The sequence below is a fragment of the Rhopalosiphum padi genome, chromosome 2, assembly GCF_020882245.1.
Source record: "Rhopalosiphum padi isolate XX-2018 chromosome 2, ASM2088224v1, whole genome shotgun sequence".
NCBI lineage: Eukaryota > Metazoa > Arthropoda > Insecta > Hemiptera > Aphididae > Rhopalosiphum > Rhopalosiphum padi.
The window spans coordinates 14838314-14858542 of NC_083598.1; the positions used below are offsets into that span (position 1 = coordinate 14838314).

The 20229-nt window shown below is 26.3% G+C and overlaps 1 protein-coding gene across 1 annotated transcript in view; it reads left to right on the forward strand.

The window, feature by feature from the left end:
• The window catches only part of LOC132920115 (inositol-trisphosphate 3-kinase A), a 221156-nt gene extending 204333 nt beyond the window's left edge, over positions 1 to 16823 (forward strand). The window contains exons 5-9 of the mRNA XM_060982206.1: positions 2840 to 2967; positions 3530 to 3612; positions 11017 to 11185; positions 11286 to 11357; positions 15495 to 16823. Coding sequence (XP_060838189.1) covers positions 2840 to 2967; positions 3530 to 3612; positions 11017 to 11185; positions 11286 to 11357; positions 15495 to 15746 — 704 coding nt within the window. The 3' untranslated portion in view covers positions 15747 to 16823. The remainder of the gene's footprint in view (positions 1 to 2839; positions 2968 to 3529; positions 3613 to 11016; positions 11186 to 11285; positions 11358 to 15494) is intronic.
• The last annotated feature ends 3406 nt before the right edge of the window (positions 16824 to 20229 follow it).

Consider the following 20229-nt stretch of genomic DNA (forward strand, 5'->3'; position numbering starts at 1 on the left):
GTCTACAAAAAATATCTATGATATATCGTTTTATCGATGCAATGGAGAAAATATCAAATAGCACGCTACGTTTTATTATGTGATCTCCTGCATGATTTCATTTGAAGTTTTGGTTATAACTACGCAGAATCTCAAAATAAATAATTGTTCTACGAACATTTTTTTATAGACGTACACAGTAACGTGATAAGGTATTTTTACATAAGTATCTATCTACAACTGGACATAATAATATCACACATACAAGCCCGTCCTGTTGTCAATATAGTTTTATTATTTTTTGTTATTGTCGTGACTTTTTACGTTTAAATAGTATTTTAAAAACTAACTGTATAACTTCGATATTATATTCTGTATGGCCTTGATGTTCGATTTCGATTTCACAATTTGTTTTCGTACAATGCACGAGAAAACATAAATATTATACGTCGTGGTATAGCGTCCGAGCGTCATCGCGTACCCGCATTTGCGTTTGTTCAATTTACTATTATAATATTGTGAAATGTTTTAATCGAGTTATGATCATATTTATTTTATTCAAACTTCAACAATAATCATGTTATACACTTCGATGGTATTCTTATTCGTAGGCCTAAGTAAATCGTGGAACCGAATACCAATATGCATGCATGCTTACTGCTTAGTAATAAACTGATTAAATTTCTTCCGCGTTTCGTGTTTGTCACGTAGATTTGATCCGAAGCTACAAAAACAGATCTCGATCACTTAACTAACCTAACGAATTATTAGAATATAATCGTTTATCATTCGTAGTCAGCACAGAATTAGTCTCAAGTACATAGTAGGCAAATCAAAAATAATAATTATACTAATAAATATGACAGAATGGCTTAAAATTATTAAGAAACAAGATTATGCGAATTCCATTATTTATGACTGCATTTTAAATGTTTTTCAATAGATCAAATCAAATCACTCAATTCTCGTTTCTTCTGTGTGGTATAGCCACTATGGCCACTATAGCCATTGTAGCCATACACTATTTTCAATTAAATCATTGGTATAACACGTAATACAGTAATATGTATATTGTTACACCTATAATAAAATGGATTGAAAACTGCTTTGTAAACAGTTCTAGTTTTATCTGCAGCTATGTATGCTATATTTGACAGTAAATAACTTATTTTATCATTGTTTCCATACATACAAAATTTAAAATTCAAATTAATTACAATAAACCTATGTAGCCATGTTAACTGTAAATATATATTTTCAAGTTTAAAGTATAGCATGCATGTTGATATTATTTACAGTTTAGAATTATTTAATTATTATAGCCACCAGGTTTACAATAATAAAAGTATAATTTTAAATAAATAAAATGACGTTTTTGGTTGACTTAATAAATATTAAGTAGGTAATTACTAATTATTATATGCATTAAATCAGATAAGTCATCATAACAAATTGTAAGTTAGATAATACATTTTAATTGTATTAGACATGTTCAGATATTCTACTAAAAAAATTAATGCAATTATAATATAGATGTATTATTGAATCTAGTATTAAAATACTTTGATCATTTTTTATAAATTATAAAAATTATAAATATTAATTATAAAATATTTAAATTACCAAAACTCCCGTATATTCTAAACCTATTTTCATGGATCTATTATCCTTAATTCAGAAAGTTAAATAATTGAAAAAATACTCATAATAATCTGCTAAATATGTTACAGAAGAAAGAGGGGGGGGATATTATTTAAAAAACAGAAATTTGTATTTCTACAGGATACTCCTGAAGAATTTGAAAATAAGTTCTAATTGTATATGTTTAAAAATTCCAAATAATCAGATCATGAATAACTGTATTATTGAGAAAAGAAGTGAGTGCTTAGTGTATTATCATTCTGTTCATACTATATTATAATATAATAAAGTATTAATATTGTCACCATATTATTTATAGCCAAGTAATAGGTACCTACAATACCACCAATCGCATAGGATTTCTTAAATCAAAATTATAATATTCCCTATTCGTCATAAAACTAAGTGTTCAAATGATTAAAATAATAACCATAAGATATAGTAACACGAGATGTATACGAGTATGCCAAAAAACATAGAATTTTTATTAATTATACCAACCAGTTTGTAACAGAGGACCCCAACAATGATATATAATATAATAATAATGCAAATGCATAATTATATAATATGACACGTACTCGCGTGGTCAAAGAATACTTATTTACATGTATTAGGCTCACAGCGGTGACAACGACGACGACAAAATCCAAAGTTCCTATAGTGTATTGGAATACACGTCACGATTCACGAGTGTGGGTGTTCCGTGTAGTACAGGTATATAATATTAAAGGAATGATGATCCTATATTACAAAATGCATACAATAGATAAAGTACCCCCCACATTTTTCTCTGGGCCATAAAAAATATGTTGTACATTTTTATCGACCTAGTAAATTGTTCCAACCTGATGCAAAATATGACATCGATTTTGAACCGATCAGACAATGTTAGAGTTCCAACTTAACGTCTGTCATTAGACAATAATGAACGACGATCAAACACAATAGTCTGTTGTAAATCTTCGTATTAACTGAATAATAATAATAATAATGTACACATATATTAAATATATTTAAACTTTAAGAGGATAATTGAAATATATGCAACAATTACTTATCTATAATAATATAATTACTACGATTATACTCGCAATTTACGAGCCACGATGTAGGTAGGTATCATAATAATTATAACAATAAGATGATTATGATGATAAAAATTATATAAGACTTATATTATAAGTGATGTATTTTTTCCGTCACTCCCGAGCTACAGTATATCTTCAGTTGGAAGATTTGTTGGGCGACTTCACTTCACCATGTGTTATGGATTGCAAGATCGGCGTCAGGACGTATCTGGAAGAGGAACTAGCGAAAGCAAAAGAAAAACCTAAATTAAGAAAAGTAATTACAAGCAGCCTTGTGCGATATAATTATTTATATTTATACTAACTGATGATATCTTATCGAAAACATTCAAAATTTAAAAATTATTATCGTTTTAGAAAATATTTTTTTCTCAACATTTTTTTAAGTTTTACTTTTTTTTTTTAATCATAATTTACTTTTTTAATTTCATAATATTCTAAATCAAAACATTATTCAGATTATTTTGATATATAAAATTCATATTTCGAACGAGCATTGTCTTTATAATAATTATTACCTAATTACTCATAAAATACTCTTCCAAAATTTGATTTTTATTTTAATATTTAATTTATTTTATATTACTTTGTTATACTGTTCTGTTTCGAAATAAGGAACCACAAATATATCATTAAAAAAAAAAAAAAAAAATTGAAAAATACATTTTTGAAATTATGAGTTCTTTAATAAAATAATTCTCCGGTATAGATTAATTTATTACTTAGGCTCGTCAATAAAATATATATTTATATATATATATATATAAATAATTATTATTATTTAAAATGTATATCCGTGTGTCTTTTGCCATGTTTAGGACATGTATGAAAAAATGATACAGATTGACCCAAACGCACCGTCAGAGGAGGAACATCGATTGAAAGGTGTGACAAAACCGAGGTAAGAAAATTACTGAAAAATATACATTTTTTTCAAAAATTATAAATAATAATTAATATCTATCTACCTATCTATAACTATATGGAAAAAAACTATAACTAACTATATGTTATACATCGTTACGGAAAATTAGATTTATTGTAGTATATATATTATAAATGTTTCGCGTGTATGCGCAAAATATACCTCTCTCTCTCTCTAATACCTCTCTCAAACACATACACACACGCAAACGAAAAATCTAAAAGTTTGCGAGTCTTATAATATTATGTAGTCATAATTATATCGTAATTTATAGTAGCAGAACGAGTTTGCGTATAATATAATAATATATAATATTATAATATAATATAATATACGAGGCCGGTTGCGCCGTCGCCGAGAAGAATGATTTCTAACACCTTTCTTTGATCGAGAAAAACTTGTACACAATTTATATAATGATATGATGTATAATAATAATAATAATAATAATAATAATATAATAATATTAATTTCAATTGCTCTCTCGCGCGCGTATATAATAATAATTAGACTCACACCATACTGCTATAGTCTATATTATTGTAATATACATAATAATGCACATTCATATGTATATATATATTTTATTGAATTATTTGCGTAATAAAATTAAGCACATACTATATGTTTTAAATTTAAAATTAATAACTCACGCGTTTTTTCTTTTTTCGTAAAATACAGGTCTTATATTATTGTAAAATATGTTCTATATACAAAAAATCGCAGTTATTTTCATGCAAAAGTATCCAATATCCATAATAAATATTAGTGATGGATTTCTATTTACCTATAGTCAGATCGATTTAAAATCCCTAGTTGATTGCGATAAATGTGATGCAAACTATTTAAAGTATAATTGGTAATTATTAATTGCACTACATTTTTACAAAAACTTATACATTTTACAATTTTTTAATCATTTTTAAGGTTTGATACAAATTTTTTTAAATTTAATCTAGGCAGAAATTTTTTTTTTTATTGATGTTAACTTTATACAATTATTTATAATAACATGCTTCCAATTAATAAATACTTCAAATTGTATTTATAAAACAATTTTTTTCAACACAACTATTTATTTAAAAATCGAGTATTGTCAGTTTAATATAGATCAATTATTTATGTTTTTATCATATTATCTATCTGTAGTTTAGCTGCAGAACGTAACTTTGTCGTCTAACGATATTCCCAATTTCTAATGCATATTACGTAATCATCACGTGGTATAAGAAATAACCATACGTATACCGTATAGGTAAGCATGTATATTATTATCGGCAAGTAAAAATATTCGATTAAAGTATATTTTAATCTAGCACGCTGTTTACTATAATAGTAATCGCATCGTATAAGTTATATATTAATAATGTGATATATACAGCATCGTTTAGAAGAGCCTGCTTGCAGTAATATAATATTATATTATGTACATCGTCTTTGTTTGTTTCTCTTCAATCACGTTCAATCGAGACGGATTTTTTCAACTTGAAAAATCGATCATAATAGGATCATAATATTTACGCGTATTCTTCTTTGTTAACGCACTTAGTTGCCGGATTAAAGATACAGTTGACTCTCGGTAACATGCTATTCAAAGGCGCGTAAAAAAAAAATTCGGCTCACTTAAAATTTTATAAATATCAATATTATTAAAAAAATGTTAATTTATTTTTTAAATATAGTAAGAGCATGAAGTTTACAAAAAAAATTCAAATTGAAGAACACTAATCTAAGGTTAATTGTTTTTGTTGTTTATTTAATACGTTCTGCTCAATTCTATTTTTTAAGCAACCAAGTGGTTTAAATTTATTGTATATAATAGAGTTGTACGTAGCAAAGCCGTACTGGAGGTCCAGTGACTCGACTCCCCTTCCCAAGAAATTTTTAAAGTAGAAATATTTTAGGGGTGAATACAGTTTATTGATTATAATTGTATTAGAAAAAATGTTGGACCCGAAATTTTTTTCAGTTGCGTTCTCGGTATATAGTGATGTTATCTAGGTTCAATTAACCGATTGTCAGCTCAGTTATAAATCATGTACTCGTAAATCTTATACAAAATCCTATACTATCCTAGCCGTAGTCATCTATAATGGTTGAGATTTACAGATCGCGGTAGTAAACTATATATGTGTAGTACTAAATTTGGACAATAAAATTCGAGATATAGAAAACTTGTCTAATTAATTTTCGAGTTAACAAGATTATTTAAACATTAAGTGTTATTGTTATTTGAAGGGAAATTATATTTGTTCGATACATCGAGAATTTTGAGTTATCAAGGTTTCAGTTTCCAAGACTAAACTATATAACCTATAACCCCGTGTCGAACAAGTTATATACCCGATGTCGTCAGACTATGAAAATCGACAAAAAATATTAAATAGCAAATCAATTAATAAACATAATTTTAAATTAAAATTTAAGTATGTTTTTTTTCTTATTTTTTACATAAGATTTAAACGTCTTTTTAGTTTTTAGTGACATAAATGTTAACGAGTGGGTCTTCAGTTGTATAATTTGAATATTTCAGTTACCACCCAAAATACTATTTCTATTATATATATAATAATATATTATCTGATTTATCGCTTTGTTATCAATTTTATTATAAATATTTGTAATTGCAAATCGCTTTTACATCATAAATCGTCTCTTACATAATTTACGGGCATTTTTTTTTTATATTATGCTAAAAAATATAATTTCAATTTTTAGTAAATTGCGCATAATATACAAATATATTATTCAAAGTTAAATTTTCAAAAATCAAGAATCTCAAGTATTCAAATTCAACACTTGAATGCAATTTTACATCACTTCGTGTTAAATACATGTTTTTCTACTAAACAAATACAATTAACGATACGCGTCGTAAATAGTAATTTCATACTTATATTATTCGATATAAACAATGAAAATAGAAAAATGCTACAATAATAATATTAAACCATTTCGTTTAAGAGGACGCTTTACCTATTTACCTATTATCAAATTTACTCTAATATTAAAGCTAACATCACAAAATATGTTTTGCTGAACGCAAATTTGCTATGATGTATATTAGTAAGACAGAGACAACACACGCGGGTATGACGTCCTCTTAAATCTTAATTACAATTCATATAAACTTGTTTTCGAAGTGACGTTATAAGTTATAATAGTATTTATATAAGTATGTGCGCGATCAAGAGTGACAAAGATAATAGACCACCGCACAGGTACAGCGGCGTCTCAAGTAAAATATATCGTTACTCAATTATTTTATTTTATCTTAATAATATAATATAATAATAATAAGTAATAATAATATGACGTATATTTTTTCCTTCATCGATGACTATTTAAAAATCGTTTAGCTTCGGTTTATACAGAGTGACTCGCATCAAGTATGCTCACCTAATTTTTCAATTCAAATTCTGAATTTTGGAATTTTAAAGGGGCGTATGTAATTTGCGCCACATGTAAAAATAAATGTTGGTAATTTGTACTACTTTTTAACGTTGTAGTTTACGCCACATAAAACTTAATAAAAGGGCATCATGTAATCTGTGCCATCTTGTACCTTCAAAAATTGTAATTTTCGCCACTTATAAATAACTAAACAATTTTTTTTTTGCAAATTAACATGTATTATTTTATTTTTAATCATTGATCAATCAAGTTCATTTTAATAGTTACATTTCTAGAATGCGAATAATATCGGGCAAACTGTACATATCACGATATTTCTGTTTAATATTATACGATATTTTTTTATACTAGATTAGACTAAATTAGGCATGAGTCGGTATCAGTGGCGTAACAACAGGGGGTTTGGGGTTTAACCCCCCCCCCCAGGTAAAATATGTAGCTATAATGATTTCTTTTATTTACATTTAAATTTTTTATGTATATATAAAATGGTAATCCCCCCGCCATAAACGAATTCTGAGTACCCATATGATTGGTATATCGTATAGCCGATGCAATATTAGTACATTTATCAACTGATCAATTTTAACAATAAAGTTAAAAATGAAAATGTGGTGCATATAATATATTCAATTTTGTTTTCTGTCGTGGCGCAAATCACCAAATTTATTTTTAGATGTGGCCCAAAATACATGTTATATCATTATACTTTGGCGCAAATTAGATATTTAATCTTGAATGTATTATACTTAGATAATATGTTACACATAGCATGAAATGTTAATAGATTTATATTAATTTTCAAGTCATCATGGCATCCATATAATATATAAATATTCCATACTTTTAATCCTTAATTTAGTATAAAAAATTATACAATAACTACTCATTTAAATATCAATTTGGATTCATTTGAAAAAAAATGGTATATTGCTAGGTATAAGACACTTATTAAATTGAATATAAAATATTCAAGTAGTTTTTCAAAAATAAAGTGGGGGTGAGCATGCTAGGTGATCACTCTGTATATTATGTAGTTCGAGTTCGAGCGCGTACTAATCACGTGATATAAAGACGTCGCACTGTAAACGTACATTAGTATAAAATTACGTTTGATGTATACCTTTTATATACACATGTAATGTATTATTATTATAACTATCGATCTTTTATCTCACCTTATTTGTACGAGTACGTGTTGTTGTAGCTATCGTATTAAATATTATTATAGTGTGTAATAATTAATTAGACGTAGGTACTTATTTCCACAGATGACGAAAAAAAAAAATAACAATAATAATAACATATAAATATTCAATCATAAAAATTAATTAAATTACAGAAAAATACTAATTCATTTTTATTATAACTAAGTATATTTTATAATTAAAACAGCAATAAAATAATATTCCCGAAAATATAAGCTATTATCAACATGAATAAGCCAAATTTGAATTTTTCGTCACTAAAAAGTTTTTAAAAAAAAAGAATAAAATTGAATTAAAATGATGATAAATGTCATATTGTCATAAGTTAAATAATAATAAAGGTACCTATATCGTAAAAAGCACATTGTTATTATTATAACTATTTGTTAACGTTACATAATATTATACGTTTATTGTTTATTAATCTTAAAAATTATTTTTAATATTGTTCAAATTTTTCTATTAATTATATTTTTTGTTATACAGTAATAAATTATATAAAAATGATGGTAATGATAATATAATTCGCTGCATAGTATTATGTGAATTATGATGTGATATATATAATAATATATAATGATACATAGGTATGTGAAATAATATATTTTACTGTGGTTCGCGTATAATTATGATAAACAACAATAATACAAGCATCATTAAACATGTATTTTATTTGACTACTTGAATAATATCACATTATAAATATTAGGTTTTTCAGAGAGTAATCGTGTATTTAAATAATTGGGTAGTGCACTCAAAGTCATAAATATCATGATTATGTAGTAGATTTCCTTGGCACTACAATCTTCAAAATTCCACATATTTCATATGAATGTACGAATTACACCATTCATTGTACTACTCATTTTAGAATTTGTAACAACAAATTTCTCAGAAAAATTTTTTTTCTTTAACGGGTGCCAGGGAAACCTTTTCCAGCACTTAGAATCACACTAATTAAACTTTTACATATTTTTCTTACGCCTTTAATTTTATCATGCATGACTTGTATCAATGTGATAAATGTTCATGATTGATACGAACCTACTATTATTATGCATATAGCCTATATATTGCTCCAATACCTCCATACAGACAATTTATTGTATTACATAAGTATTATCGGCCAACGTTCCAGATACGAATATTTGACGTCTATTGTATATGTATTCTTCGGTCTTCCTACCACTTTTATATGGACCGCTTCCCGGCGCGACAGCGCAAACCCGTGTACGTGGGTACCTAACCATTTAGGTGTAGTACGCCTCTTAACCGCGTATAAATAAAATATTCATACATCAGTATTCTGTAATTATGATAATATATAATTTTTGTTACATAGGTACGTATTTTATTAAGTTAAGTACATAATAAATTAATAACCGATGCGGTTATTATGCGTATTCAAATTCTGATTTTTACAGTTTTCAATATGTATACGAGTTAGTTTATCCACATAATATATAAGGATCGTATTTTCAAATGAGAAAAATCATCCTATTTTCTTATAGTGATATATCATATATATATATATACTGCCTTGCTACTGTGAAAAGCAGTTACTACAAAAATATCAAAAATGAGGTTTTGATGTCATATTGTTAATGAGATTATTCTGCGTATAATTTTATTAAGGTTAAATACAAGAAAATTGACATCTAGTGGCTTAAAATGCAACTAAAAAAAGTCGTAACTACAATTAATACATTTACAAAAATCGTACTTTTCCTAGAGTAAAACGCAGTAATTAACAATTCCTACAACTAAAAGCAGTATATTATGCATTGTAATTACTGCGTTTTCTTCTAGTAATACAACAACTTTGTTATCATAATTTGCCGCGCAACTGTCGTAACTTGTTTTGTCTATCTAATGATAACTTGGCATAATATTACGAAAGTAAAAATATTAAAATTAATATGATTCAAAAGTATCTTTTTTATTTGTGTAAATTTATTATTGTTGTAGTTACTGCATTTTCTACTAGCAGTGTTTTATGATATTGATAATACTGCATTTTATACATTGCACCAATATATGATATAATGTGAGTAATGCTAAAGAGAAACGTAGTAACTGTAATATTATGTGAAAATTGTCAAAAATAATTTATTAATCAAAAAACTAATAATATTTTTGAATTTTTAGCATAAATTTCCATCTAATTCAATCAAAAAGTGTACTTAAAGTTTTCAATTAATTAAAAAAACACAAAAGTTCAATTTCCCGAAAATTTGATTTTTGTAATTACTGCTTTTCGCAGTAGCAGGGCAGTATATAATATATGTGTGTGTATATATATATATAAGCTATAGTTTATAATTGTATATTATGTTCTTGATGGTAATGCAAAAATAATATATCGTAACAAAGGGAAAAATAGTTAATTAATAAGTATCGATCAATTAATAAAGATTCTTAAATATATTTTATTAATAATAATTTTATAAAAAAAATCGTTTATAATATACATATAGAAACAAATTATCCAGTGAAGGAAAAATTATTTTCTTCGCAAAAAAATCGTCATCTTACACGAATAATTAAAAATTCACGCTCAAATAGGCCGTATAAATCAAGTTAAATAATGTATGGGAACAATTCTAAACTAATAAAAATATCCATGCTTAATATATTTAAAAAACTGAGCTCATATGACCTATAGCTTATATTATAGCGACTTCATCAACAATATGACCTATGTGTAAGGGCTTTGAAATAAATGCATTATTATCATCTGATCTGTTTCCGTCCGCAGGTACATGGTTTGGAGAGAGACGATTTCGTCAACAGCTACGTTGGGCTTCCGAATCGAGGGGATCAAAAAGAGTGACGGAAAATCAAGCAAGGACTTTAAGACGACTAAGAACCGCGATCAAGTGATCGAAGCGTTTCGAGATTTTGTCGCCGGTTTCCCGCACGTCATCGTAAGTAGTGCCTATATTATTATAATATCTGTGTATCTCGCACACGCAATGGAACGTAATTTTTAATAGCTGCGCGTTTCGCGCACACAATTTTTTGCAGCCCAAGTACATTACCAGGCTAAGAGCGATCAGAGACATGCTGGTGGAGTCAAAATTTTTCACCACGCACGAGGTTTGTCACGAAATCCGTAAATGCGCACCTATTTGGTGTTGTAAAATTATTTGATGATTAGTATCCAAATCATTTTTTTTTCGAGTATTAAACAGTATCCATCAATAAGTGATTGAGTATATTTTAAATACTATTCGATTGTAATTAATACTGTCCTTCAAGGCTTCAAATACTATTATATTTTTTCTTTTAATTTAAAATATTTAGAATTTTTGTAAAAACGAACAATCAACGCTATAATAATTGTTTACAAAGTAATCATATGACAGATACTCGTTTTGAACAAACTAAGTTTTTAAAATTAAACAAACATTTATTTTATACAATTAATACAATGAATACAAGAGATATACAATATACATGATAATTTAAATTTATTTTGAATAGTAAAACTTTCATCATTCAAATTTGGTGATAATTATTTTAAATTTAAATATATTAATAAATAATATTTATTAAAGTTAATACAAAACGATATTGTCATTTTATAATATATAATAAATGTATTTGGTGTACCTAATTAGTATAATAGTAATATAATTTATAATACTACAATCAATAATTGATTTTAACTACTAATTTGTAAATAATTTAAGTTTAGTTATCAAAACTCTAAAACAAAGATATACTAATATTTAAAACTAAGAAATTAATAATTAAAAAAAAAACCTATTTAAATACACTACAACATCGCACCTATTATAGAGATACTTGTTTATTGAGACGTTGAAATCTATTTTAGATATTACGTTTTACAATATAGTTCACCCTTTGAATATTAATTTAATATTAATGTAAACGTAAACGTAAGCAATTGTTGCGTAATCCCAGGGGATATTTTTTAGCATTTCCCGGAAACTTGTTTTCGTCATCAATCCAGTTCCGGCTCAAAGCAGAATTACCTATAGACTTTTCTTTAGTTTTTTTGGTCTGTTATTATTTGTGTAGATTGCTTGTACGAGAACCGGTGTAAGATCTTCAACATTGAATGCCACATAAAACGGGTTGTTTTATTACGTGATTTCATACAGCACAGAAGCGGGTTTATATGATGTGTATTCTCTAAGCGTCTAAGCGATGAAAAATAATTGTACTAATGATTTTAAATTAATAAAATATAAATTATCACCACGACGCATACCTATAAAATCCATTAACATCGTCTGGTACTGACAATTCATTCTAAGTCCTATACTATCAGTCTTGTAGAATATTTCAGAAAAAAAAAATAAATAGTAGCTTTTATGTATTTAAATAATTCTTAGATATATTTATGTGTGCAAATCAAATAATTTTCAAAAACGAAAAAAATTGTTCGTTACATTTTTAACTACATATATATCGAATATTTATTAATAACATTTATTTACTATCTGTAGAAAATTAAGTAGAAAGTACAAAATTGTATAATACTTAGATAATATAATATTAAATTAGTAACTACAAAATTATGTTTACATACCTACGTCTTGTTTTAACATACTAGTCAATTTTCGTATCAAATAAGAAAACATTTTTCTTGACTCCTAGCTATAATATATATTTAGGGGCCTCAGCTCCCAATCCTCCCCCCTAGATACACCAATATTAAGGGAGATGAAGTCCTTTAAATCAATGTATTAGGAAAATTATCTGAACAAATAAGATATTTCTAAATAAGCCATTTTCATTAATTATTAAAGTAAAAAGATACACGTGGTATAATATTTTACAGTTGGTATACACGTGAATCTTACATTTAAATTATTGTCATGTGTATATTTATAACTTTTATTATGGTTTCCGGTGAAAGTTATATAACAATACCTAACGCCAATATACTAACTCGTAAACAATAACAACATAAAAAATAATATTAAATAAAATATTTGAACATGTTATCCATCTATTTTAAAAATAATATACAACAAATCATAATCTATATTATTTCATAGTACCGTAAACACCTGCAACTACGACGTCCGATAGGATAATACATTTTTAAAATTTCATAAAACTCATTTAAAAATAAATCTTACCTACCTATTTTGTTCTTCGTATCCAAACTACGTTGTTAAACGCATAACAGTTAAATCGTACGAGTATTATTACGTAGTCGTCGCGAAAAATAATCTGTGGATACTGTTTACAAATTACAGCCATTCAGCTATACGTAAATAAAAAAACGATAAAACACGGTTAACCTTAAAAAATAAACATAAAAAAATTGCATTGTCAAACTCACAATATCGTGATGTCATAGGTTTGCATATTTTACGTAGTTGAGGAGTCTTTTGAAATCGTTTTCCCACTTAAACTTGTAATATTTACAATAAATATTGTACTTTACTAAATATTGTATTTTACCCCTCCTCCCTCCAAAAAAAAAAAAAAAAATCCAAATTAATTTTAATATAAAAATTAACATGTCATTGGTAGACACTAAAGGTACAATTTTTAGCCAAATATAACATATTATAACACTAATGTATTTTAAAAAAAATCTAACACCTTTATTGACGAAAAGTCGATATTAATATTTTTTTAACAACAAAGTATCAGTAACCGTCGATTGCGTATCAAAAACAGATAAATCAAAATATTTTCCAGTTTTTAATTACAAGCATTAAATTTACATAACTTAAAATAGTATGAAGTTGTGTACTATACAATTGTATTACTACGTGTACTATTGTAATTTAATTAAGCCGAATATTATCCATGACAGTAAATCATTATTTTTACATTATAGGTAAAATTGGTCAAATATTTAAATACATTTATCAATGTAAATCAGACAATATAGGGTTAAAAAATATTTTTTTTTGTCAATATTGTTAAAAAAAAAAAAAAAATATTATAATAATAATACAAAAAAAATATTATAATTAATATAAAGTAATATTTATTGTACTAAATTCGGTCAAGATGCTTATTAATTTTAAAATTAATATATTTTTAGAGAAATGATTTTAAAATACTATAGAGAGGACGTAATTAAATTTTTTAATTGTTTATTATTATTAATAAATTCTTGTTTTTCTAAATAGTAATCTTTGGTGAATATAGTATTAAATTCTGACTTGTCGTGTATACAACTGTGAACTACACAAGACCAAAATATGCTAACTAATACAGATTATGAACATACTGAATATTATTTTTAATTTCTTTCTGAGGGACAATCAAAATTTTGGTAGGTATAAAAAAAAAGGTTAAAATAGGACGCTATTATGGGATTACGCCTTAAGGCTTAAAGTATGAGGTGAGCTACTATCCCACGTGTACTTCAATTAAATACATCTTAATTATTTATTTATTTTTAATATAGTGCATATCATTTGTACCTTTTTATACTACAGATTTCAAAATGTGTACCTAAATATTTTTAAGAAAAAAATCAACGTATATACTGGGATTACACAGCACCACTGATCTTAAAATTTACTTTTCTCTATTTTTATACTCATTAATTGGTTTTCTCTTGGAAATATTTAGGTACTAATTATTTTGCTATAATTGAAAAAAACAATAGACGATAAAAAAAGAATTAAAAATTTAGGCATTGTGGTATAATACTAGGGTAACTATTTTTAATATGAACTACTAGCTAATTTATATTCACTGAAATTTTATCAGTTTCATAATTATAGTTATTCATTATTATTGGCAAATTTGACTAAACGTCACTTATGACGTACAATTTTGGATCTCATTCACTTATGAACATTGTTTAATGATTATATAGTATTTTCGTTTTTAATTTTACTGTGAAATCGTATACAAAATGCGAGTTACATGTTAAGTATAACAGGGGTTGAAGACGCTGGAGCAGGGATGTTTTTAGTCGTCTTTCTTTACAAAATAAAATGTTTCGATAAATCAATGTATTATTTATTGCTGTTATCATCAAGTTGTACCTAAATCATCAATATTATAGTTCAATGTTAAAATGTATTTAATCGAAACATAATAAGTGATAATAACACTAGAAACCATCCCTGGATATTCTGCATGACTGCACTGCTAATATATTATTGGTTAGGTGACATATATGATTTTTATATTTTTGATAAATTTACGGTAAAAATAATTACGATAATAATATTATTATGTAAACGTTGTGCATCGTTATTATAACGTTATTTGTGTCCGCAGGTAATCGGCAGCTCGTTGCTGTTCGTGCATGACAGCAAGAACGCTAACATATGGCTGATCGATTTCGCCAAGACGCTAATACTTCCACCAGACATCCGAATCAACCACACGTCCGAGTGGGTGGTGGGTAACCATGAAGACGGATACCTAATCGGCATCAACAACCTGCTTGATATATTCACTGAGATGAACGCCGCGACCGCGTTCCCAGTCACACTCATTGAAGTCACCGCCCCGTCCGAAGTTGCCTGAATGTCGTCGACCTCCGCAGTCTCCCTGCCGGTATCCTAATTTCTGCGTTCACCTTGTCGACAATATAATAAATGTTTAGTGCAAAAATCCAAAAACCGTTTTAAACAAAAACTCAATTTTTGATGACCAATAGAATTCTGACTTTTCCGTACCAATGTAGAATTTGTTTCAATTGTGACGAGGTTTTAATCATACTTTATTCTCCCTGCCCCCCCCCCCCCAAATTCACGCACCAGAGGATTTGCCATCAGTATTAAAACAATGATCTATAATAGATGATAAAATATAAATATTATATACATCATCGCGGTATGTTGTATATATATATTATAATATTATAATAATATGATAATGTGTGTTTGTGTGGAAATCCAATAATATATAATTATTATTATTATATTTAAATATGTGTACGATAATGGGACTACTATGTGTGATTCTCAAATGATATATTAATTATTTAAACGTACGTTTTTAATTTCAAACGTATATGACGTGTATTGTGTATATTATATAATATAATAATTATACTGTGCGTGCGATATTATAATAATTTTGTAATTCATCAATCAATCTTCCATTGCAGTATCGTGTGGTTTTTATTTCGTTGTTTTATTTTATTACTATTATTATTATTTTTTTTTTTTCAAGAACTTTATATTATTTTCAGCCCTTCTGTTCATTAATTCACTAGCCAGTTATCTGAGTATTACACAATTATACAATATTTTTTTAAATAATATAATATACTCACGTTACAACGACGATAATATTAATAATAATAATAATAATAATAGTAATAACAATAATAGTATCTATACTTTATTATTATTTCACGAGAATAAGACGTCGTCATGTCGTTCTCCCGTTACAGTGTGTGTGTGTGAAATTTTCGATTCAATTTTATTATTATACTTTTTTCCCTTATATTTTTATTTATTATTATTATTATTTTTTTTTGTGTGTGTACAGAAATATTTAAATAAGACTTATGAAAGAAACCCTTGTTATATTATATTATTTTTTATTTCACTTCGCACATGTGTAAATAATAAATCGTTATCGCCTATTTTTCTACCTGTTGTTAAATTTTTTATTTTTGTTTCTCGGTTTGCACCGTTAGATAGTGGCGTACCTATCAAACGACGCGTTAGTATCATTTATTATTATTAATACATTATAATATATGCATGGCCTATAATTTAATTAATTAGTTAACAATTTCATTTTTTTTTCTGAACTTTTTAACTTAACTAGTTTGATTGACAATCGAAATAAATTTATTTTCTCAATTGATATAAAAATAATTAAACACTAAAAATGATAGTTATAGTTATAAACGTTATAATACTGTAATATTTCTGTTATGTTTCCTGATTAAAAATATTCCTTACGTGATCCACTTACTAATTTAATTAAAAAAGTTAGTTATAGTTAATATTTTTTTCCATATTAATTTTAAAAATAAGTGATTTAAATATTTGTTAATTATTAACTTCTATCTTATCGATCTTATGTTCGCTTAACGTAATTTTACTTAAATTAATTATCTTTGCATTATATTGCATTTTTGTTATTACTAGTAACTAGACTCCATTTTAATGTATGAACGATAACAGACTAACAATCTCTAACAATGCAAAGACCATGAAGTCCATATCGACCGTAATATTCATAAATAATAATATATCATATGAATAATTTTAGTCGTAAATCTTCTACGTTGATAAGAATTCCTACATTTCAATTTTATTAGTTGTATTATATGTGTATTATACTGATTGTCATTATTAAAATTTAAGTGGATAGTTTTTTATTAGTCATGTAGGTGAAGTGAAACTAAATGATTTGATTTGTGTTTGTATATAATTTACTAATATAATACACTGTGTGATCAAACAAAAGTATATTGTTTAAATGATTTTTGTGTAATTAGGCTTGAATGCGATTTAATTTATTCTACACGTTAATAATCGAATTTGATTCTATTAATCTGGACTGAAAATAAAATAAAATTATTATTAAACATTAACGTTTTGGAAAAGAAAAGTCTGTTAAATTATACGTTAAAAAAAATATCTTAAGTGTCACTGGTGTGAACCACAGAGAAAAATTGTATATGACATCACTGCGACCTATTAACATCAAAAATTGGATGATAAATTGACTGTTTAAAGTAGGTATAGCATATATTAGTGATAATAAATAACTCTAATAAATCTATGACACTTTTCAAGTGCACGTAGACAATTTGGTTAACTTGGTCTGATGAAATTGTTTTTATTTAATTTTCCAACAAAATTCAGTTTTATTCGACTATTTATTTTTTATACAAGATGACGATAATTAATAATAATAATAATAACAATTTTTATTGGCCATATGTAGTTGCATAACAGTAATTTAAACAAAATTGTCGAGTATAATGGCCCAACTCACCATTAAGAAAATCTCTTGTTGGTGAAATTGAAGTACTAAATTCTAAGTAATTAAAATAGTATAAAAATTTAAAAAATTAAGAATAATAATGAAAACATTATAAGATAAAGTATAAAAATTAATATGAAAGACAAAAAAGAAATACATATTTATAAATAAAAAAGAAAAAAATCAATAGATTGTTATTATAATTTAATTGAAGTTAATAAAGATTCATATTATACACACTTTGCTTCAAATATTTGGTTTATGAATTTATTAGCCATATTTTAACATGATTTTTGTGTTGATTATAGGATTTACAATTTATGATATGCAATGGTGCTTTATTCTATGCTTTATTTTTGCGTTAATATATAAGTATTGTAATTTTCGTAATTTCATAATTATGGCGCTTATGTGTGTGTCCCATTTTAAGTGTTGGTCAGTAATTATTCCTAAGTATTTTGAATATTCTGTTTTAATAATGATATTGCAAGAACAATTATTTATTTTGCAATTTGAACTGTGAATTTTTATTTCATTTAAGTTTGGCAGAGTTATTTTGTCTTGCGTAAAAGCAAAAAATTTGATTTGGTATAATTTATTCGTAGATTATGATTTAAGAACCATGTATTTATTAAACGCATGTCTGTTTCGACATTGTGATGGACTTCTTCCCAATTGTTTTCGGTTATAAGCATGGTCGTTGGTATGCATAAAAGAAAAGTTTGCCATATAGATTTAAATTTTTTAAAGAAGTTACGTATATTAGGTATAGAATGGGTGATAGAACTGTTCCTTGGGGAATTCCGGTGGTAATGATAATTTCATTACTTAGTATGTTTGATATGCTCACTTGTTGTTTCCTATTGATTAGGTATGATTCGAGTAGAAGCAATGGATTATTGACTATCCCGATAGATTTTAAAGTTGTTATCAGCGTTTGATGAGAGATACTGTCGAAAACTTTGCTAAGATCTAAAAAGATTCCTAATGTTTTGTTTAAAATTTAAATTTAAATAGATATCCATTGTTAGCTGTGTGAAGGCATCTTCGGTTCCAATTCTTTCTCTAAATCCAAACTGGCCGGATTTTGGTAGTATTGCATTTTCTTATAAATAAGATAATAGTCTTGTTTGATTATTCTTTCAAACATTTTGAAGAACATATTTAATGAACTGATAGGCCTATAATTATTAATCATTGTGATATAATTTTTCAATTCCCTTAATGTAACGTAGCCAATCACAATATTTAATACGCAAATACCTAATGGCTCGTCATCGCTATATGAAATAAACGATAACTATAATTCATCAACCATGGTATAGCTATACTTATTTAATTTACTGTTTGAAACTTAATAATTATAACTTGTTGAATTGTCATTTTCGTCATTCGTATAAATATCGCACAATATCTGTAAAGCATCGTTAATTATAACTTGTGACAACAACTAAAACGTGGAATTTTAGAAAATTCTACGAATCAAAAACATAGATAACTAAATCATATTTTTTTCAATAATACTCGAGAGCCTTTTTATATATAAAAAAAATGTTCGGTCATTAGTCATAACATAGAGATTACAATATTATTTACTTTTTACTCATTTAATATATTGTTTTATTATATAGGTAGTGGCATAGTTGTTGAATTAAGTTAGGGTTACACATAAATAATAAAGTTATATAAATCTAATAAATAGAAACTGCCAGTTTTAAAAAAATTATTTATATCTTAAATAATAATATACAAAATATATACAAATTAAATCATATCACCTACCTTACTAAATAGATACAACAAACTACAAATACCTAAGACAAATTAAAAACAACTTGTATCAACCGAACGTCAATAATTGTTCTCAAAGCGTCTACGTAGTGGCGCATCTATATTGCCTATACGTCTCGCCGCACAACACTACGTATTGTATTCATTTGATCATAATATTATACAATAATGTAATTACTATACTAAAGACTCTATAGTATAGAACCATCGCCAATCACTTCAGCGTATGAAAAATAATAACTTGCAACTGTTGATTTTTTTTATT